General features: G+C 46.0%; 1 protein-coding gene across 1 annotated transcript in view; it reads left to right on the top strand.

The window, feature by feature from the left end:
* The window catches only part of C8A (complement C8 alpha chain), a 60,236-nt gene extending 49,170 nt beyond the window's left edge, over window positions 1-11,066 (top strand). The window contains exons 8-11 of the mRNA XM_045547924.1: window positions 361-492; window positions 1,667-1,824; window positions 5,901-6,123; window positions 10,424-11,066. Of these exons, the coding sequence (XP_045403880.1) occupies window positions 361-492; window positions 1,667-1,824; window positions 5,901-6,123; window positions 10,424-10,575 (665 nt within the window). The 3' untranslated portion in view covers window positions 10,576-11,066. The remainder of the gene's footprint in view (window positions 1-360; window positions 493-1,666; window positions 1,825-5,900; window positions 6,124-10,423) is intronic.
* Window positions 11,067-23,098: the final 12,032 nt, after the last annotated feature.

The raw sequence follows: 23,098 nt of genomic DNA, 5'->3' as shown, positions 1-23,098 counted from the left end.
CAAAGTGCAGAGTAAAAATGGTGCCTATGATGGGCCGGGCACTGTGCTAGGCACAGGAGTACATGGAGATGGATGAGACAGAATCATTGCCACAAGGAGACTCAATGAACAATGGGCAAGGTCAAGCTACTAACATTTTTGAACAACTAATATATGCAATACATATCCTTTATCATTTCAAGAAGTATTTAGGTTGGAAACATACCGTAGAGAAAAGTGAAATGAGGTTGAAGAAGAGGGCTTTCAACCCAGATCTCTTAGACTCTAAAACTGAAGCTATCCTCTGCAATTCAGATGGTTATACCATGTCAGGTGTCTTTTATTAACTCAGCATTTTGTGTTTCTGTCTCCCTGTTGCAGGTATTACCAGCCAAGATATCAGGACATGCTTTGGAGCCTTCCTGGGCATTGAGTATGAGTTTACGGATAGCATAACCATTGAAGGAAGTTTATCAGGAGATCACTGTAAAAGATTTGGAACGGGCACAACTGGCAAGTGTTTAGCAATAGGTCCCCCTCCAAAAGAAGCCAGACTTTCCTTTGGACACACAAATAGGACATGGAAGCTATTTTTTTTCCCTGATTGATTTCATTTTGGTTAATGGGCACACTGCATAGATGCTAAATATTCCAAACTAATGATCTGCAGTGGTTCTGTTTTGAATCTACCATGGGCTGAAATCATCTTTGAAATACTTGCCTTTGTACAGGGCACCCTCCTAGATTTCAAGTATTAGAAAAAGATCCAAGTGAGAACTGAGATGAAAAGAAGGTGGAGACAGAATCTAGAATGTGGGCTGTTGGAAGGAACGCCCGCCAGATTACAGTCCAGAGGGAGGAAACAAGGTGGCTGAGAGAGGAGCCCATGGTTACCAAGTCCAAACTCAAAGAATAATTGTCAGAGTGGGATTGTACACGAATACTTTGTGGCATTTTCTAAATAAGTCAATTTGAGTGTTCATGTATTCATTCACTAATTCATCAGACACGTATCAAGTATTTTTCAGGTGAGAGACACAGAGAAGACAGGAAAGATGAAACAGTTTATAGCGCAGTGGGTCAAGTAGATATTAAACAGGTTCAAGTTACTCGCATTGCATTAGGTCACTCTTGCCTCAGGGCCTTAACCACATTGCTTCCTCTCTCTGCGGTCCTTCCACCCTCTCTTCATTTACCTGGGAAGCACTCACTCACCTTCCTAGTCAGCTCACCTTTCTTCATGACTCCGTCACCCCTTACTGTATATCTGACCACTTTTTTCTCTGCACCTCCACTGAGTCCTACAATAACATCTTTCATAGCAGCTATGACACTTGATTGAACCTATCTAGCATACAGCAGGCACTGAGTAAATAGCTGACATATGAATGAATGAATGACCATTCATTTTCCTATCCTCTCTATTCTCCATGTGGGCTGGACTGCTCTCCCAGTTTCTGCTTCACTCCAGAGGGTGTGAGTCTATCTCTAAGTCTCGGCCCTTCTCCTCTGCCTTGTCCTGCTAGTTAAGCAAGAAGAGTAGAAGAAGGAGAAACAGCTTAGAGCTGTTACAGAGAGCACATAAAGTTTGTCCCAAATCTCACTAGTTGAGCTTGCCAACCAGTCCTTTGGCTTCTCCTTTGGCTTTTTGGGAAATGAACTAACGTGCTTATCCATTTGCTGGCAGAAAGCAACAGGAAGGCCATGGCTGTGGAAGACATCATTTCTCAGGTGCGAGGTGGCAGTTCTGGCTGGGCCGGTGGCTTGACACAGAATGGGAGCACCATTACGTACCGTTCCTGGGGGAGGTCATTAAAGTATAATCCTGTTGTTATCGATTTTGAGGTAAGTCTTTTCGCAGCTGAAGAAACTCTACGTCCATGAGGAATGAAAGTGAAGCAGACCAGATCATTTCATATTTCTTATTATGAGCCTATCAAAGAACAAGATTAAATGTAACGGCACACTGAGCCAGTGGCCTTGCCCATGCCTGACTTTAGACCCAGGCCCCGGAGAGCCGGGGTCGGAAACTTATTACCTGGTCAATGCTTAGTTTTACACTGGTAGTCCCAGAAGTTTTCAGGGTTAGGCTATATTAAGCAAATGATCATTTGCATTTGTACTTGAAAGACTTTAAAAATAACATCTGCTAAATTAGGAGTTGGCAAACTTTTTCAGTAAACGACCAGAGAGTAAATATTTTAGGCTTTGTGGGCCACAGGCAGTCTCTGACACATAAGTAGTAGTAGCTGTTGTTTTTCTTTTCCACTTCTTCAAAACTCTTTAACAATATAAAGATCATTCTACGGCCATACAAAAATAAGACGTGGCTTGGATCTGGATGCGGTTGCTCTAAATTCTCACATCTCATCATCACAATGAACCTCTGGCATTGATATGATTCTTCCCATCAAAAAGAGTAGGAAACTGAGGTTCTGAGAAATCAAGTGAGTTGTTTAAAGCCACAGAGCTTATATGTGGCCCTGTCTGGATTTCAGAACTTTGGATTTCATATCCAGTTCTCATTTCCTTCTATCCTAGTACCTTCCTTAAAGCAGTGGTTCTCAACCATGGGGCGTGATTTTGCTGCTCATGGGAAATGTAGCAATGTCAAGAGACATTTTTAGATTGTCACAACTCACAATGGGGCAGGGAAGTATCACTGGCATCTAGGAGGCAGAGGCTAGAGATGCTGCTAAACATCCTACAAGGCACAGAATGGGCCCAACAACAAAGAAATATCTGGTCCCAAATGTCAATAAAGCCAAAGTTGAGAATTTCTGCCTTAAATTCCTAACCTCATGAAGGGCATAAAACTATATTCAAACTGCAAAGGGAGTGGACTTTTCTAGCAGTTTTCAAACTACTTCTGTCAATATGCAGCATAGTTCATTAAAAAAACGTTGTTAATTGAGACTTTGAAGCAAAATATTATTGTTTTCTCACCCATTTTCTCTATACCCTTGCCTCTTTTCTACACGTTTAAAATCCCACATATGAATACATTTCTTCTCATAAAACGTATTACCTACAGTTAAACCTAAAAGTCTATTATAACACCCTGCTTTCTATGAAGAGAGAGGTCACATGGATTAACCTTGATTTCATTTCTTCTTCAATAAGTAAGGGACCATTTTCACGCACCTGTAATTCACATAGGGTCTGAAAATTGCTATCATCAAGCTATTAGTGATTTGGGCAAAAACTGTAAAATTGATATCAGGAGTAATATATAAACTTTCACGGGCAAGAGGTGAACTTCGTGTTTTCCTTGAGCAAAACTTCTAAGGGAAAGACTGAGGTTCATGATTTGGAGAAGACCAAATACTGTCTGCTAGGAAAAAGAACCCCGGGCTCTGGAGGGACAGGGGGAGGGGAAAGATATTGCTCAGCTGCCTTGTTAGTGTGTGACCTTGGATGAGTTACTTCACTCTCTGAGCCTGTTTCCCGCTCTGTAACACAGGGATAATACGCTACTTCACAAGGGTAGGGAGAGAGGGGTGGGAACTCAGTAAATGTCAGTTGAAGAAACAGGTTTAGCACAAGATCTCATCACTAGCAAATGACAGAGCCCAATCTGAGCCATGTCACACTGACACTAACATTCACAATCTCTTTGCCACCCATGTTGCCCCCCTGAGAAGTTAGGACTCAATGCATTAAGCCACTGGCGAAGTGATGTAGTGAGCACTGTGCTTTAAAAAGAGAAGACTCACAGGCAAGTGAAGGTTGAATCAAAGCAGGGAAGGAGGGGGGAGGAGGGAGAAGAAGAGAGGGAGAAAGAGAGAGAGAGAGAGATCGACTACAGACAAGGAGACCAGGTAGGTGTTATCTGGAGCCTGAAGTTCAGGGTGGAACAGTATCTTATTCACTTGCATATCCCCAGAGCTCAGCAGTACTTACATAGAGCAGGTACTTAGATTGAGTCATATTATGGTATGTTTGGGTTATGTTATGTTGCTATGTTGTATTAAGTGATGTATTATGTGTTATCTTACGGTGTTGCTATATCCTATCATTTGCCTTCTCTGAATCTGTTCTCTCATCTGTAAAATGGGGATGAGATCATTGTCAATATCTTTTCAAGTGCTACCATCCAAGATCTTTTTCTGCACCTTTCTCCTCTCCCTTATGTCCCACGGACCCTCCCCCAGAATGTGTCCTTTCTGCTTCCTGAGGTTCCTGGGAGGGAGGTGTCTGAGATGGGGACTGGGCACTTAGCCCTGCTAGAAGGTCAAAGAGAAGTGGCCCAGTGGTCCTGGCCTTCCCCAGAAATGAGTCATCTTTAACCAGGGCAACAGGGAAGCTAATTCTGCACTGACTTCCTAACAATGGGGCCAAATTTTCTGAACTTCCAGTAAGTGGTTTTGCCTTGGCTGGGGGCCCAACCAGTCCTGACATTCCCTGCATGGTGACCCGAGCTGCGGCCCCTGTGTGCCGGCCAAGGTCTGTTTGCCGCGGGACTACCTGTACACACTTCCAGGAACCCAGTCAAGGCGACTGCAAGTGCCATCTGCTGACCTTTGTTTCCAGAGAAGTGACATTGTCCCAGTGTGCCTCAGTCCTACCACTGACTTACTCTCTGACTTTGGCAAATCACTTCCCTTCTTAGGGCTTCAGGTTCCTCTCCTGTAAAATGAGAGATTTGGAGAAAAACTTTCACTTTATGATTGTGTTAAAATGTATTACACTGTAAGCATGTTGAAGATAACAGGCCATTTGGAAAATATGGGCTTTTTTTTTTTACTATCATAACATCTAATAAAAATGGTGTTTTATTTGATATTGTTCTTCGCTTTTACAGTAGTATCTCATAAGACTTCTAGGAAGTAGATACTACTCCCATTTTCTAGATAACGTGGGTCAGGTTTACAGAGGGGCAGTTACGAGTCCTAGGCCACACAGCCAGGAGGTGAGCTGCACTGATTTAGTGTTTAGCATGTGAGGGGCCTTGCCCATGTAGCACCTCCTTTAAAGCTTATGATAAACCTGGAGGGTGGGAGGACTGTTCTCACTTTACAGATAAGGACGAAGGCTCAGTGTGTCAGGTGCCACCAATCACACAGCTGGATGCAGCAGAGCTGGGGTTTGAAGCCAGGTTTTCTGGCTCCAGATTCAATGATCTTTCTACTACATCTACTACTTCTCAGCCAGAGGCAATTTTTTCCCCCCAGGGGTCATTTGGTAATATCAGGAGACAGTTTTAGTTTTCATGCCTGGAAGGGTGCTACTTGGATCTAGTGGGCAGGGGCCAGGGAGGCTGCGAAACATCCACAATGCACGGGACAGCCCACCCCTGCCTACAAAGGATTATCCACCTGGAAACGCATTAGTGCCAAGGCGGAGAAACCCCTCACTACAGTCGTTCCTGGCATGGATTGCCTCCAACGTAAATGACCCCCTACCCACCCACACACACTTATGCCATTACAGGAATTGCTCGGCAATGACACTGCAACTACCAATCAAAGATTTTATTAATTTCTGCACTGAGGATTGACAATCAAAAAAAAAAAAATACACACAAACATAAAGACTTTTCCTGCTTCCTAAAAGTGCTGGAGGGGCAGATGAGCTGGCACAAGTAACTTCTAAGCTCTCTCCTTTCTCTGGGATTGGTAGAGCACAGCTCTCAGGGTTAAGTAGGTCCATGTTCACAGTGGCTCTTGCACTTAATAACTGTGTGACCCTGAGCCAGTCACTGGAATACTTGGAGCCTCCATTTCTTCACCTGTGAGCTGGGGAGTTTAGCACCTACGTCACAGAGTGGCTGCCAGGACCCAAGGCGCTGGGATAAGGTGGGTGTCCGCCTCTGTGCCTGGCATGTAGCAGGACTTCCAGAAGGTTAGTGTTCCATCCTTGGGCTCTGGGAAGGTGGACAGAGCCCAGGGAGGGGCCCTGTGTTCTTTCTGTGCCTGCAGATGCAGCCCATCCACGAAGTGCTGCGGCACACAAACCTGGGGCCCCTGGAGGCCAAGTGCCAGCACCTGCGCCGAGCCCTGGACCAGTACCTGATGGAATTCAATGCCTGCCGCTGCGGGCCCTGCTTCAACAACGGGAAGCCCATCCTCGAGGGCACCAGCTGCAGGTGCCAGTGCCGCCAGGGTCACCTGGGCCCTGCCTGTGAGCAGACGGAGATAGAGGGTAAGGCCCGTGCATCCTGCTCAGTTCCAGCCTCGCCTAGCTCAAAGGGGCTGGTGCCAGAAGGACCCCTGGGGCTCCCAGCCCTTCCTGTCTGAACCCACTTATCCACCACACTAGGATCGAGTCCTATTGCTCACCCACCACATTTGATGGTTCGTTTGCTTCCTTCCTGCCATCAAGACCCTTTCTCAGATGAGAACTGTTTCTCATGAAGATGTAGGTGGACAATGGATTCATTTCTAGAGGGACAAACTAGTTTCCTGGGGCTGCCATAACAAATTATCACAAACTGGGTTGCTTAAAACAACAGAAATGTATTGTTTCAGGCTTCTGGAAGCTAGAAGTCCAAAATTCAGGTGCATTGACTAGGTAGTTTCTTCTAGAGACTCCGAGGGAGAATGTACTCCATATTCCTCCCTCCCAGCTTCTGGTGGTCATCAGCAATCTCTGGTGTTTCTTGGCTTATAAATGCATCATTCTAATCTCTTCCTCCATCTCCACACAGCATTCTTCCCTCTAGGACTTTGTTTTCTCTCCTTATGAGAACCCAGTCATGGGTTAGGGCCCACCCCAATCCAGCATGATCTCATTTAACATGGTTTCATCTGCAAAGACCCTATTTCCAAATAAGGTCACATTCACAGGTAATGGGGGGGTTGGATTTGAATATATATTTTGGGGAAACACAATTCAACCCACTATAAGGGATTAGTAGTTGTTATTATAGTGTAAGGAGTTGTGACTAAAATCAAGGTTGGGGCAAGGAAGGTTTACATTTACATAGCTGCAGCATGAACTGGCTGGCACCAGGAAGAAAGTGATCAAACAAAGACTGAAAATCTGTCCCTTAAAGATGAAGGAGTCTGGGGACATGGACATGAACTGCAGCTATTTCAGTAACTCACTGTGTGACACTGGTTAATCACATCTATCTGGGCTTTAGCTTTTCATCTAAGTTTCCTCTGAGCTCCAAGAATCTCTATGCATGTCCCAATCCCTAAGTTTCCAATTTTCCAGGCATCCAAAACTGTTTCTATGGTACAGGGAATGATGGGAAAACACATGGGATGCCAAATAAATGTAGAAATCAATCTCAATTGGTTATCATGATGAAGAAAATGCAAAGAAAATAGAAGCGTGGATGGGTAAATCTAAGTGCTACAACACTTGGGTGCATAAAGCAAACTGTTGAAGCACAGGCTAGACGGGGTGTGAGCCGTGTGGCTCGATGATCGTGTGTGAAGAAGGGGTCGAACACTTAGTCCCAGTTGACTCAGTGGGAGTTGACAGCGATATGCAGGTGCCCCCAGGGTGAAGGGTGACGTTAACAGAAGTCAAGAGCCCAGAACAAGATTCTCCTCTGGCATCCCGGGAGCCACTTCATCAGACATTGGCAAAACAAAGTGGGCAGCCAAGGGAAGTGGGGAGACTTGAACCTGTGTCCTAAGAGGAAGAGTTGGAAAGATTGGGAGCTTCTGACATGGAGAAGACTTTGAACTACCATGTGGGAAGGTGTGAGATTTGTATTCTGTGGCCGCTGAGATTAGGTCATAGAACTAATGGGGAGAAGCTATAGCAAGGAGATTTGGGCTTGACGAGGAAGGGCTTTGTTAGGCTGCGCTGCGGCAGGAGTGAGGAGGGGATGGATGACCACTTGTCAGGAAGCTATAGAAGAGATTCATTTGTGCAATGGGTGGTTGGGTATGATGGCCTCAAGGTCCCTTCTACCCCACCCTCTCTGAGTCTCTGACCTAAACAAGGGATGGCAACATGACAAACAGTTGGTAGTTTGAAGCTTTAAATCTTGAAATTCAGCTTGGCTTGAAATGAACCACAGATAACAATTTCCCTAGGATTCAAGACAGATCTCCACCCAGAAGATCTGGTTTAAAAATGAGACGATGGTGAGTTTTCCCCACTGGAGAGCAGTTCTAAATGGGAGGCAGGATAGCACAGCTCTGGCGCCAAACAGGCCTCTGAACCTTAGAGCTGGCAACTGTCACCTAGGCTTACCCTGTAAAGTGAGCTCACATTGGAAACTCTCTCACAGGTCGTGTTGAGGATTAAACTAGTTAACACATGTGGCAGGCTCCATTATAACAAGCAAAAGAAGAGATAGCTCCATGGTAGAGGATCTGTCCTGGGTTGTTTCTTATCCAAATCCCTCCTCTACTGGCAAGGGAGTAGAATTTGAGTCCCAGTGAACTGCCTGGTATCCTTTAGGAGGAATTCTGGAAGGGGTGAGCCAAGAGGGTGAGTGAAAGCTGAAATCTTTATGAAGGAGGACGCTGAGAATAAAAACCAAGGAGACCAACTACCAGGGCAATCCTGGCACACAGTTTTATCAGGTGAATTGGAAAAAGGCACTTCCCGGTAGGTGGGTGAATTGAGAGGCAAAAGGAACATTCTCTGGGCTGATGGAGCCACCCCAGGGCCCAGGGCTTTCCTGCCTTCCCACGCAGAGTGTGGACTGGGTTGCAGCCCCTGTTCTCCCATTGGCCAGGCAGGTTTCCCGAAGGGACCAAAGGTCAAGGAACAGAAATGATAACTAACCCATATTCCATGCCAGCCATTATAGCAGCACTTCATCTATGAACTCATTTATTTCCCCAAAAACTTATGACATAAATGTTATTATTAGCTCCAATTTACAAATGAGGAAACTGGAGCAAAGGAAGGTTAGACAATTTGCACAGGTCATCTAGCTGCGGAATGAAGGAACCAGGATTTGGACTTGGCAGTCTGATGCCAGGACCCAAGCTCTTAACCATTACACTCAACTGATTCATGTCCTGAGAATCAGGAAATTTGGGGAATGAGAGTAGAGGCTCTGAAACGATTTCAGTAGCTATCATATTGAGGAGTAGGGAGGGGAGCACATGCCAGTTCAAGGTCATCTGCTTGGCCCGGCTTAAAGATGCGAGCCTTGCCTGGCTAATTTAATTACAGCACACTCCAAGGGCTCTCTGAACCAGGGACTTGCTTGCATCTCTGTCCACACAACACAGAGTGTGTGCTACCTAGATGTGCCTCTTCAGTGGTCCAGCGCGAGGCTCAACAGAAGCCACACGGAGTCATTGGAGAAGGAGGGGACATGATGAGAATGACCTCGGGGAGGGGAGGAGACAGAGGGCAGCTCGCCAAGTCCCATTCCTCCTGCATTCAGGCCCTTACGGACAGTCAGTTAATGGAACTCCATTAACCTGGTTCCCAGCATGGTGTAGACATCAGGTGGCCTTGCAGCCATCACACTGAACTTTCACCCCAACAGAGGTTGGGCTGGCAAACAAATCTGAGGCTGGGGAGTTAGCCAGTCTCCATGGAGACCCATGAGAGTCCCTAGGAATTTTCCCAGCAAACTTTTGCCTGTGGGGACTGAGTCACAGAGTGGGAGAAAGAGACAGAGAGCCCTGCTGCGGCTGCTCCATCAGGGAGTATAATTACAGAGCTGGAAGGGACTTGGAGATAACCTAATCCAATGATATTCACAGTGTGACCTGCAGAGCCTTGGGGTGTAAGGGGCCGCCCCAGCGAGGAGGGCGAGCCCGACAGACACCCCGGCTTCAAATAGAACAGCTCTGCTTTCATCTGTCTTAGATGCTGAGGTCCATGTAAGATTTCATTTTGGAAAAAAAAATAGTGATAAAAAAGTAATGATTAAAAAAACCCATCGGATTAGTCCATTCTTTTCATATCGCAGAGAGGAAAGCTCAGGCTGAGGGAGGGGATGCCCAAATGCACAGAGTGGGCAGGCGGCAGCAGCCCCAGGCTGGGGGGATTCTCTGGGCTGGATTTCCAGACATTCCGCGGTCAGTGCATGTGTTCAGATGCTCTGTGCAGAGAATCTGTCACCACTGTGGCTCTGCGACTCCGACTCCGACTCCCTTGTTGGAGTCTCTCAGACATCTGATTTGCAAATCCTCACACAAAAGCCCAGCAGCCGTCCCCAGAGAGCTGTCTGGCAGAGCCATTTCTCTAAATCCCTAGCTGGGCCGTGCTCCCTGCTCCTCACCCCTTCCAGCGACTCCGTGTCATTCTTCCGAGGAGCACGTCCCTGCCTCTGCTATCCATCTTCCATGGAACCGCGGGTTCCAATTTCATGAGATGGGCTCCCAGTGGCCCCTTCTCACTCCATCCAGAGTTTCAAATTAAGTGTGAGGCAGTGAGCACAGAGGTCTTGGTTGGCTACCCCAAGGCATTTCCCCAAAGGAGGGATTGCAAACCATTCTCAGGCGATGGGGCGGCCCTCCCTCCTCACCCTAGGCTAACCACCTTCTCCCCCGGGAAATTTTCTCTGCAGGAGCCAAAGCAGATGGGAGCTGGAGCTGCTGGAGCCCCTGGTCTGTGTGCAGAGCAGGCACCCAGGAAAGGAGGAGAGAGTGCGACAACCCTGTACCCCAGAATGGAGGGGCCTCGTGCCCGGGGCGGAAAGCACAGACCCAGGCTTGCTGAGGGCCTCTGGGCACAGGCTGGGACAGGTGCTGCCCCGTGCCCACCTGCGCTGGCTATTGGATAAGGACTTCTTTCAGCTGAGAGAAATTGCAAAACAGCATAGACTTTTTTCTTTGTCCTGCCAGTTTGCAGGCCTAAGACTAGGCTGTCCCACCGACAGCCAACTGTTCCACTGTCTTCAAAGCTCAGTTGTTTATTCAAGAACTGGGTGTTGAGTGCTAACTAGAGGCTCAGTCCTGCTCACAGCCAAAACAAACAAACCAAAACCCAAGAAAACTGAATCCATAACTTAGGAGAACTCAGGGCCATAGAGGGACAAGGTAGGCAGACGCCTTTGACATAATCAGTGCTCAATAAAACAAAATATGGTGATAATTCTCCAGTTCTTTGATAACAGTATTTGCTCATTTATAGAATCATTATTAATTGGTAAGATAAGCAGACAGTCTGAAATAAGGAGAAACATATTAAAAATTGACTTTTTTTCTTTCGAGTTTCCTTCATTTGTACTCTTTTTCAAATTCAATTAATCCCTCTAGTTTGCTTAAGTTCTTACGACAAATATCACATTTCTCCCAATTATTTTCTCATGGCATACTATTCTTTTCCTTCATTGCAATTTTCACAGCTACTAATTATATTGTCTTAGTCTGTTCAGGTTGTTATAACAAAATACCATAAACTAGGTGGCTTACAAACAACAGAAATTTATTTCTTACAGTTCTAGAGGCTAGAAGTCCAATATCAAGGAAGATTCAGTGTCTGGTGAGGGCCCACTTCTTGGTTTACATAGGACTGTCTTTTTTCCTGTGTCCTCAGGTGGCAGAAAGGGCAAGGGAATCTCTGGGAGGCTCTGCCCTCATGATCTAATCACCCCAAAGGCCCCACCTCCTAATACTATCATCTTGGGGTTAGGATTTCAGCATTTAAATTTTGAGTGGACACAAACATTCAGACAATAGCATTGTGCCCCTGACCTTGGCCCCTTCAAAATTCGTATCCTTCTCATATTCAAAATACAGTTGAACTTAGGGGTTTGCAGCCCTGACCCCCTGCACAGTCAAAAATCTACACATAACTTTTGACTCTCCCGAAACTTAACTAGTTAGAGCCTATTGTTTACCAGAAGCCTTACTGATAACATAAACAGTCAATTAACACATATTTTGCATGTTTTATGTATAACATACCATATTCTTATACTGAACTAGAGAAAAGAAAATGTTATTAAGAAAATCACAAGAAAGAGAAAATATACTTACTGTTCAGTAAGTGAAGTGCATCCTCATAAGGGTCTTCATCCTTGTTGTCTTCACACTGAGTAGGCTGAGGAGGAGGCAGAGGAGGGTGGTGTATCAGTGGACCCGTGCAGTTCGCACCTGTGCTGTTCAAGGGTAAACTATACATTCATTCCATCTCAGTAGCCCCAAAAGTCTTAACTCATTGCAGCATCAACTCAAAAGCCTAAAGTCCAAAGTCTCATCTAAATATCATCTGAACAGATAAGGGTGAGACTCAAAGTATGATTCATTCTGAGGCAAATTACTCTCTAGCTATAAAACTATGAAATCTGTCAACTAAAATAAAATCATAAGCGTCCCAGCTGACTGGATGGACTCCCTTTTGGCCAGGGGACTCCAGAAATACCCTAAAGCTGAGTTGCTGGCTAAGAAGGGAGCCCAGACATGCCTCCTCATGGCCCCTTCCCTTCTTGGAGATTCCCTTTGTAACTCAGGAACAGGCCTAAGGCTATATAAGAAAAAGCTTAAACCACACCTGCAGGCCCTCAATTTACTTAACAGATCATTTCAATCTAGTCTGATAGCTTATCTCTGATTAACAGACTTCCTTAACTTAAAACGTTCCAAGCCTTTAGAGAAAGCTCCGTTTTCTTTAACCAATTATAAATCAAAGACTCTTTAAACTTACCTGTAACCTGTAATGCCCTTTGTAGAGACGTCCTGACTTCTCAGGCCAGACCAATATACACCTTCCATGTATTGATTTATGACTTTACATGTAATTCCTGTCTCCCTGAAATGTATAAAACCAAACTGTAGCCCAACCACAGCAAGGCCACTTGCTCAAGTCTTCTTGGGTGTGGCTCTCCGGTCTATGGTCACACATACTCAGCTCAGAATAAACCCCTTTAAATTATTTTACGGAGTTTGAGTTCTTTTCTGTTGACAAATCAAACATGTTATATGCTTCCAAAATGATGGGGCAGGGATTCCCGTTCCAAAACGGAGAATTAGGAAAGGCGTCAGGTTATGAGCAAGTCCAAATCCCAAAGGCTGGAGAATACTCTTCTTTGATTTGATGCTCCGGGTGGGTCAAGGTCCCAGCTTCTGGAAACAGTGGGGAGGGGATCCTGTCCCCTCAGCTTTGCTGGGCAAGGGTTCGGCCCTCAAAGTTCTGGGCAGCACCTTTCTCTTGACTTTGCTGGGTGCAGCCCACGATGCAGTTCTCCCGGGCTGGAATTTCACAATGGTGGCCTACCAGTCTAGCGTCGTAGCGGGGAACAATGGGGGACTTACCACACCCCCACAGCTCCACTGGGCTCCCAGTGGAGACTCTGTATGACCACACACCTATGGCTGTTCTCTGCCTGGGCTCTGTGGCTCTCCAGGCAGCCTTTGAAATCTAGGCGGACGCAGCCACGCCCCCACAGCTTTGCAGGGTGCAGCAAGCTGCACGTGGGGCAGCTGATTTGCTCAGCCACAGCGTGGGGAACAGGGCTCAGCTGAGCAAGGCCTCCAGGCACTGGCAGTCCCTCTTTTGCATTCGAAACTGCTCTGTTCCCTAGAGCCTTGCACTTCTGGCCCACCGGTGGGCCTGAGACAGGGACGGCAGCTCTGATGAGTTCTGAATTTTTGCATTGTCTTGCACAGGGGTCCTGGCTTCTGTAGAGACGGCTGACTAGTCTCCTCATCAGATGGTTGCTTGGCCACATCATGTTCTCTCCTAGACACACTCTCTCATTCTTTGCAATAGGGATAAGCTGAGAATTTTCCAAACCTCTAAGTTCTGCTTCCCTTTTGATTTACAATTCTGTCTTTAACTCATTTCTCTCTTCTCACCTTTTACTATGAACAGTCAAGATAAGCCAGTCCACTCCTTCAAGACTTCACTTAGCTATTGCCTCAGCCAAATGTCCAATTTCATTGCTTGTAGGTTCTACCTTCCACAAAACACCAGGACACGAACACAATTCAGTCCAGTTCTTTGCCAGTTTATTACAAGTATGGTTTTTCCTCCATTGTCCAATAAAATGTTCCTCGCTTCTGCCCCAGGCCTCATCAGAATGGCCTTCCCTGTCCATATTCCCACCAACATTCAGTTCAGGATTACTTACGGATTCTGAGATAACTGAGGCTCCCTCCTCTCCTCTGAGCCCTCACCAGAATTGTCCTGAACGTTCCATTCACAGTTTTGTCTGATTTTTTTAGCATGAACCTCAAAACTCTTCCAGCCTTCACTAAGTCTCAGAGTTGCTTCCCCATTTTAGGTATTTGTGACAGCAGCACCCATACTTCTCGGTATCAGTTTTCTGTCTTGCTCCATTTGGGCTGCCATAACAAATATACCGTAAACTGGGTGGCCCATCACAACAGAAATTTATTTCATACAGTCCTGGAGGCTGACAAGTACAAGATGAAGGCGGCTACAGCAGATCCAGTATCTGGTGAGGGCTTGCTTCCCCATTTATACAGGACTGTCTTTCTGCTGTGTCCTCACATGGAGTTTCTTATGTAAGGGCACTAATCCCATTCATGAGGGGCTCCTACCCTATGACCTAATCACCTTCCAAATTTTGTACCTTCTAATGCCATCACCTTGGGATTAGGATTTCAACATACGAATTTTGGAGGGACACAGTCTTCAGACCATGGCATATGCATTCAGTCCCATATCCCATATGACTGTTTAAGATCTGTCTTTTCCCAAGAGATGTTACTCGTGAGAGTAGCAGTCAGGTTTGTTTTGTTCAGCACTGTGCCCTCAGAGGCTCCAAGTTTGTGCCTGGAATATAGCAGGGACCTAGTAAGCATCTGCTGATCAAGTGGATGAACTCAAGAGTCAGTTCGTAGATGAAGTTCACATCGGTCAATCTCCCAGAGCGGAGAGTGGATTTGAAGAAGCCAAACAGCAATGATCAATCCACCTTCCCTGACCCATCCCAGGAGAGCCAAGCACACCCGCCAGCGTCAGTGTCCCACAGCACACAAGTCACCCCCAAATAGAGAACATGTTCTGTAACTGAATTTTCTGTTTATCAGTTTCCCCTATTAGGTTGTGAGCTCCTTGAAGGCCAAGTCTGCGCTCCCAACGTATAGTAGGTACACAAGAAATGCCTGGTGACTGTTTCTATGCTGCAAATCCTTCCAGCATCCTCAATCTTGTTAGGGTAATAATAAGACTTATACATACATGAAACAATTAGAGGAGGTTTTAGGGCCACAGGAAATTTATTGCTGAATTAATGCCAAAATATGAGGCATGCAAAGTAAGTGCTGAAGGAGGCCAGGTGGAAGAGAGATTTCCCTTCCCACAGGTGTGTATATGGCTGGCATGGGGCTTGACCCGGGCCTCGAAGGGTTTTCAACTACATGAATAGGAATGAGACCTTTAAGACAGGAATCCGTCATGACACAAAGTTTGGAGGCGAGAAAGAATTGGGGGTGTGTATAGTTGGGTGTGTGATGGAAATAGGGAGTAGGGAAGATAGTGAATGTAAATCAAATAAGCTTTATGAAACACTTTGCATAATGCCTGCCACAGTTAATTATTAGCATCACCCCATCACCCTTACTATTATTACTACTATGACTAATTAATAAAGCATATGGTTTAAAAGTTTATTTCTGAACTCTTCAGATCTATTTGAAAGAATAGAAAAGACTTGCTACTTTTCATCCTGTTATTAATTTACTTTTTTCTTTTTAAATCAACTCATATTAATAATTAATTTATATTTGTTATTTACTGGGGAGTGGTAGCTGTGTGCTAGAAAGTGACCAGAGGCCAGACTGGCCAGACCAAGTGGGCACTTTGCAGAGGACATTTGATTTGACCTAGAAACAGTAACACTTAACCTTGGCTGCACATTAGTATCACCTGGGGGGTTCTAAAAGCCCTGCTGTCCAGAAGCTGCACCCAAACCACTGAAATCTGAATCACAGGGGGTGGGGGCAGTGGGAGCCAGACAGCTATAGGGTTAAAAGCTCCCTGGGCGATTCCAAGTGTAGCTGTGGTTGAGAACCCTCGAGAGTGGAGAATGCGATGTGTGGCAAAAAAAAAGCAGGAACGGTAAACATTATCTGTGTTACTTTATCTAGTCTTATCCAGGACTTCTTAAGGTTTGTTTTAGCAATCCTATTTCACAGCTAGGGAAACTGAGTCTCGGGAACCTCACGGATCACAGGGCAGGCCGGGGTTTGAATGCATCACATCAAGCACACGCTTCCACCCCGCCACACCCACCTTTTACTCTTGTCTGCTGGTGGAGGTGGAGGGATTTGTAGGATGGTTTGTGGGGCACAGAGGAGTGGAAGAAACCAGAGGCAAGGAGGCTCAGTAGGAGGTAAGTACAGCATTCTGAGCACAAAATGACAATTTGGGGATTAAGCAATTGCCTGGATAATCTGTGAGCCAAAACCACCAGCCAGGCAAGCTACCTCCCTGTCATCTGAGCCAGAGAACACAGCCCCACATCTGGCCTGCTCCTTCTCAGGGGTTACAACCCCAGAAGTTTTAGAAATTAAAATACAGCAGCAGTTTCCGGAGTAGCAACCCCTTACACACTGGGAGTTTTCCCTCTGCACGAACGACTGGCTCCCACAAAGCACAAAGCGTAAAACTCATCCAGTGTATTCTCCCTTAGGTCCTTTAAGACGATCTATAATCTCAGGTTTTATAGGTAGTGGGTGTAAATACATGGTTTAAAGATATAATCTTCAGCTTGACAAGGTGTCTTTTGAAAAGTAAATTAATGACAGAATGAAAAGCAATAAGCAGAGGCTTTTTTCTTCTTCTTTTTTTTTTTTTTTCTTCTTTGAGAGGAAGGAAGATCTAAAGAGTTCAGCACTCAGTGAATCTCTTCTGAACTGTATGCCTTTAGGGGGAAGAAAATGGACAGAGAGAAAGGGTTGGCTTCAGAAGCCGCATTGCAGAAATGAGAGACAGCAGAGCCAAGCCCCTGAGCGCCTCGAGAGGAAGGGGTGTGATGCAGGTTAGCGGAAAGGCACTTCTCTTCCATTTAGAGAAGCTACACTGCTACCTCTCCGCTTCAGAAAGGGGCAAAATACTCTTGTGCTAGGCCCTGTGCTGGGTGCTGGAGGTTCAGAAATGAATCAGAAGTGGGACCGGCCTGGAAGAACACATAGTCGGCTAGAAGAGGAGTGAACAATGGCAGTGGGTCCCAGACCAGCCAGAAGCCTGGGGCGGGGCAGGGGACGTGGGGGCAGGGGGTGGGGAGGCAGGGAGACAGTCCAGCTGGGGGAGCAGGGAAGACAGCCTGGGGGGACGGCCAGCAGCAGAATCAGGGAGAGTTAGAAGAGCAAAGCAAGTGGAAGGAGCGGAGCGATCTTGCAGGGGAAATGGCTTGTGCAAAGTCACAGAGCTGGAAAACCACGAGATAGTTTGGGGACAGTTTCTGCTCAGGGATTTGGGCAGTGGTGCTGGTCCTTGTCAGGCGGAGTCTGGACCTCTGGTTTGGTCACTGGGCCTGAGGGCAGCCAGTGCTTGATCCGAAGGAAATTCCCAGACAGTCCCTCCCCTTCACCTCTTACCTTGGGGCTCTTGTATAACATTCCCACAGCTATTTTTATAAAGGCCAAGAATTTCTGGATTCACAAGGTGCCTCGCTGAGTCTGATGTGTCATTCCATCCTTACCTCTCTTTTCAGACTCCATGAGCCAATTGCACTAGAAATCTATTGTGCCTGACATGAGGGACAAAGCCCTGCGTGACCAGCCCTCAGCTCCCTCCCTGACATCATTTCCTGCCCTTCAGCTCTCCCCTCAGTCATGCTGCTCCAGCCATGCAGGTCCTTTTGCTGTTCCTCACACGTGCCAGGCCCTTCCCTGCCTCAGGACATTTGCACGTACTATCTTCTTTCCGTGAAATGCTCACCCCCTCAATGAGCTCATCCCAGGAGCACGTCCTCATTTGATTCTAGTCTCTGCTCAAATATTACTTCTCCAAAGTCCTCCTCTGTCCACCCTATGTAAAGAGGCTTCCCATTACCCATAGTTATTTTTCTCCTATAGCACTTATCACCACTTGAGATTATAAATCTGTTTATTGGCTTTCTTTTTCTTGGTATGCTTTATGAACTATATGTTTGTGTCACCCCAAAATTCATACGTTAAAATCTTGACCCCTACTGAGATGGTATTAGGAGGTGGGGCCTCTGGGAGTTAATCAGGTCACGAGCACGGAGCCCACATGATGGGATTAGTGCCCTTGTAAGAGGAGATGTGAGAAAGCTTGTGTTTTCTCTCTGCAGCCTGCCACATGGGGGCACAATGAGAAGATGGCTGTCTGCAAACCAGGAAGGGTGACTTCACCAGACACCAGATTGGCCAGCACCTTGATCTTGGACTTGCCAGCCTCCAGAACTGGGAGAAATAAATGTTTGCTGTTTGAGCCACTCAGTCTGTGGTATTCTGCTCTAGCGGTCCAAACTGACGGAGACAGTATGCCTCCCCTGGTAATAGTCAAGCCTTTTCATGGTTAGAGCCCCATTACCAGAAATAGTATTTGCCTTTAGTAGGAGTTCAATAAATAGTTGTTGACTTGAACAACCATTTCCAATTTAGGTCCCCAAATAGGTCAGGCCTTCTGGCTGCCCCAGGCCTTTGCACATACCACTCCTGGAAGCTGCACCCCACTTCACTCCCCAGCTCCCCTCTTCTGCTAGCTTCTCACCAGTAATCTTCAGGGCACAGGTTAGAAAAGCCAACCCTGACCCCTCCCATTTGCCTGAACTTTATCAGGTGCTACACCCTCATATGGCCCCGTGTCCCTGCATGTTGCATGCTCTATCACTGTAACCTACCTGTCTGTCTCCCCCACCCAGTGGCTTCTTGCAGGGCAGGTGGGGACTCCATTACCACCAAAGCGCCAGCAGCTAGCATGGTGCTTGGCACACAGGAGCTTTCCAGTGGAAGTTTGTTGGATACCGTTGTCAGCTCTAGAATGGCCTTTGTATCTAGTATGCAGGAACTTACGAGAGAAAAACCCAATGAAAGACCCTTTCACAGGACTCCTGAGTCCTGCAACCTTCCTGGTGCATCAAAGGACAGCCAAGGCCATGCCATTTCCGGGGGCTGCACAAATTCAAGAGAGAGCCCACCTTTTCCACCTTAGTGAAGGAAAGACCATCAAATCTAATTAAAAATTCCTCATTCGTGGCCTTAGGATTTCCTCCCTTCCCCTGGGAGAGATAAAGGAAAATGTTTCCCTTCTATATTAACAGCTTAAAATGTGAGATAAATCCTCCCATCCTAACCTGTTTTTAACAAATGGACTTTGCTGTCCAGTGGCATGATACATGTCTGACGGATCTATTTATCCATTCTATTTCTTTACAGATAGCAGCTAAGAAGTTTTATCTGGTACTTGTCTCCCTCCCCCATTCCCATTTTCCTAACCAAGCCAATGAAGCAAGCAGTTGACGGATGGATGGCGTGTGGGATAAAAGGGGCCAGAATCAGATAGTTTTCAGGATGTGAACAAACTGGCTTATTAACAAGGAGTCATCTGGCAGGAGGTGGTGAGGGAAGGCGGCGTGGGTGCCAGACAATGGCCAATGATGGATGAAGGAACACCTGGGCTTGCAAGGTGTAGACTCGAGATAACTGGTGGATGCAGCCACTAGTGATAACAGGGGTGTCCGGGCTCTGGTGCGGCCCCCTGAACAGAGGTGAATGTCAGACCAGCTACTTGACTCCCTTTGATAATCCTCTGAGAATTCTCACTGCAAATGCGATCGCTATTTCTGCTCTTTTTTCTTTTTGTAAAAATGCATCTACTTGCTCAAAGAGACAGATGCTAGGCAGGGTGCAAAGGGGCCAAAATTAGGCAGGGTTGTATTTTTCAGCACCAAAGAATAGGAAGGAAGTTGTGCATTTACTGTGTGCCAGGCCCTTTGGGGTGATGGTAGTCCCTTTATATGTCTTGTCATTTAATCCTCACACTTGTGCCCTGGGGATTAACGGCTTCATTTTCTGATGAGGGTGCTGAGGCACAGAGAGGGTAAGTGACTTGAGGAAAGTCACACAGCTAGGAAGTGATGGCATCGGGTCTTATACCTCTGTCTGTCTGCTGCAAACCCCTCCAAACCCACTCAGCTTCTCTGTTGCAGGGATATCAGACCAAGTACCTCTCTCTGCCTCTTCTATGTAAGCAGGCAGGTGGGCATTTGCTCTATGGATGCAGCCAGATCTGCTTCTGCTGCAGTGGGTGCCAACAGCCCTTGGACTGAGCTCTGCCATATTGAGCTGTGTGGTCTTGGGCAAATCACTCAGGCTCTCCGAGGCTCTGTCTCATCACCTGTCAAAGGCAGATAATAAATCCTTCCTCTTGCAGGCACTGAGAGGATTAAGCTGGATTAGGTATGTGAAAGTTCTTTGTAACTGGTAATGCCCTCTGCAAATATTAGTTATTATGCTGATATATTTTCCCTTAATAACCCAGAGCTTGGGATATAAAAGCCCTCCATGTCCTTTATTAAGACATCTCCTAGGAACTAAGCTATTTTATGTCTTTTTGTTCTTGTATGTTATAGTGGGTTTTGTACTGAAATGTCTTTAAAGGAGTCTTAAATGGCTTTAAAAAAGCAACCTGAGGTGGTGGTTGATGTTTTGGGAATCCCTGGAAACAGTGATGGTGGCGGCAGAGCTAATTATGCAGTGCTTACTGGGTGCAGGGTGCTCTCCTAAGTGCAGTAATTCACATAATGCTCACAAAGCCCCAGGAGGCCGATACTGGCATTAGCCCCATCTTCCAGACGAAGAAATGGAGACACAGGCCAGCATATAGCTTGCGTAAGGCTACAGAGTAGCAAGTCACAGAGCCAGTCTCCAAATGCCAGCAGTCTGGCTTCTAAGCACTAGGCTATTGGGCCTCTCTCTGCTGTCTTCCCAGATTTGCCTAAGAGGTCATGATATTTCCCCCAGTATCTGCATAAACAGATCCCTGAGTTTCTGAACACCTCACTATTGGAATCTGGCCTAACATTTAGGAAAGGTAAAGAGGAAAACACAATATAGAAAAATCTGATTTTATGACAACATCCAATGAACAGGGAATCTCAAAGACCTACCACGTACTATTGCAATGTGTGGCTGCTGGTTTCAAACTAATCTAGAGATGAAAAAACTGAGGTTGATGCAGAATGTTGCAAGATAATTTTTTTTTCTTTAAGTTGCTCTTTCTTACCTCTGCCACATACTGGCCTCTTAAAACCTCTTGAGCCTTGGTTTTCTCATCTACTTGTAAATGTATTTCTCAGGTTTATTCCCCTCAGGAATTGCAGAGTTTTACTGCTCCCTTCCTTTGTAAAGTTTCCCTGGAGATTCCTGGTTCTTACCAGGGGGTGTCACCAGTACCACCCCCAAACAAGTCTATCTGCCCCTCCCAACATCAGCTGTTTTTCCTCCTCTTTCATTTCATTTTTCTTCTGCAATGCTGTCCACAAAGCCAGCCAAAGGTGCCTCGCCTTCATTGACGTGTGGGGTCCCCTCTCTTTGGGGTTACTGTGCCTCCTCTCATGATGCCACTATCATGTGCCACCAACGCACTAAAGTTTCTCACCAGCATGTGAAGGCTCTTCCCTCACTCCCACTTGTCCCTTCTCACTAGTTCATTAAATCATGCGACAGTTATTTAGTGATGGCACACTTGTGCCAGGCACTGCCCTTGGGATATAGTCGTGCAGGAGACAGACACTGTTCCTGTCTTCACGGGCACTGTGTTTGAGAGGGAACAAGAGATAATAAACAAATAAATTATAATACAATGTCTGCGAAGTCTGGAAACCTTGGCAAATAGACATGATGTCATGAAGGACATCTTCAATCTGTAACACAAAATATTGTCTATGATGTTTTCAGACTTCATGAACACTGCACAGTGCAATGCGTGCTATAATGGGGGAAGCACGGATTGAAATGGGAACAGAGAAAACAGATCTCTGTCCTAACTTAATGGGATCAGAGAAGGCTGTCTGAGAAAAGAAACAGGCTGAGACCTGGAGGATGGTGAGGGATTGGCTTCAACAGGAGGGCAAGAGGTGGGGCTGCTCCATGCAAGATGCTACGGTCAGGGTGTTTCTCCACCAGGTACAAAACACGAACGTCCTAAAGGACACCAGGTTGTTGCTCCCAAGGGCTTTCTGCACCAGGCCCACCCTCTCCTGAGAACATTTTTATAAGTGCCTGGAAGTAGGTCTGAGTCTTTTTCTTTAAGAAAGAGATGGATTTTCCCTCTGTGTGGATTCTCTGCCACCAGGTGTTCTTTCTCCTGGCCTCCGCATCACACCTTGATTTCTATAGTTGGCCCATTAGTTAGAAGGATTGAGTTTCTATTTGAAGCTTTCTCTACCTGTCATCTGATGACTGTATTAATATCTACCCCATCAAATTCAGATAAAGATTAAATGAGATAATGTAGATTAAAAGACTTCATAAACTGGGAAGCACTCTATTATTGGCAGCTATTATTATTATTACTATTGTTAAACTAATTATAATAATTATTATTCCCACAGAAGTTATTAGTCCCAGGTCACATGGGAAGCCTCCCACCCTGACATTAAGCACATAGAGGAGATAACAGCATTTCAAAGATTCATGCTCATGGATGTAAAAATCTCCCCCCTTCAGGTATCTTGTGCTACGCTCAAGCTTCCAGGACCTCTGCCAAACTATACTGCCTGGACCCTGCCCCTCAGCTATCACAGCTCCTTCCTAGGTATACCACTGCGAGCTACCATTGCCAAGATTTTCCAAAAGCACATTTTGCATTTATTTCGTTTAATTCTCACGTTATGTTTCAGCCTCCTCCTAAATGCATTTGTTTGCAGAAAGAGCCACGAGGGGAAGTTCAGCCCACAAATAAGAATATAATTATTACACAGTTTAGCAGCGCCTGGGCGTCACCCGGGTATTCACCGGTGCTCCAAAATTCAATTGTTTCTCCTTCAAGACCATATTTAATAGGATAAACAATTTCTGCTAAATGCAATAAACGTGAACCTGGGCTGTCATCTCCATAATCAACTCAAATTTCCCATTAGAAGCGGTGGCTGTGATTGAGATTCAGGATTTAATTTGGCGGCGCTCACTTCATTGTGCTAGTGTCAGCTTCGTGGGAGCCTCCCATCAACCAAAGACAGAACCGCTCTGCCCCGACTCTGGGGAATCTTAAAAGAAGATAGATTATAACTCAAGAAAATTATACGGCCTCAGTATAATGAAAGAGATAAAACATTATTGGATTAGCCTGTTGAAATAAC

This window comes from Lemur catta, chromosome 3, assembly GCF_020740605.2.
Source record: "Lemur catta isolate mLemCat1 chromosome 3, mLemCat1.pri, whole genome shotgun sequence".
NCBI classification, from domain to species: domain Eukaryota; kingdom Metazoa; phylum Chordata; class Mammalia; order Primates; family Lemuridae; genus Lemur; species Lemur catta.
The sequence above is the reverse complement of the archived record's forward strand: the minus strand, read 5'-3'. Positions and strand labels throughout refer to the sequence as shown.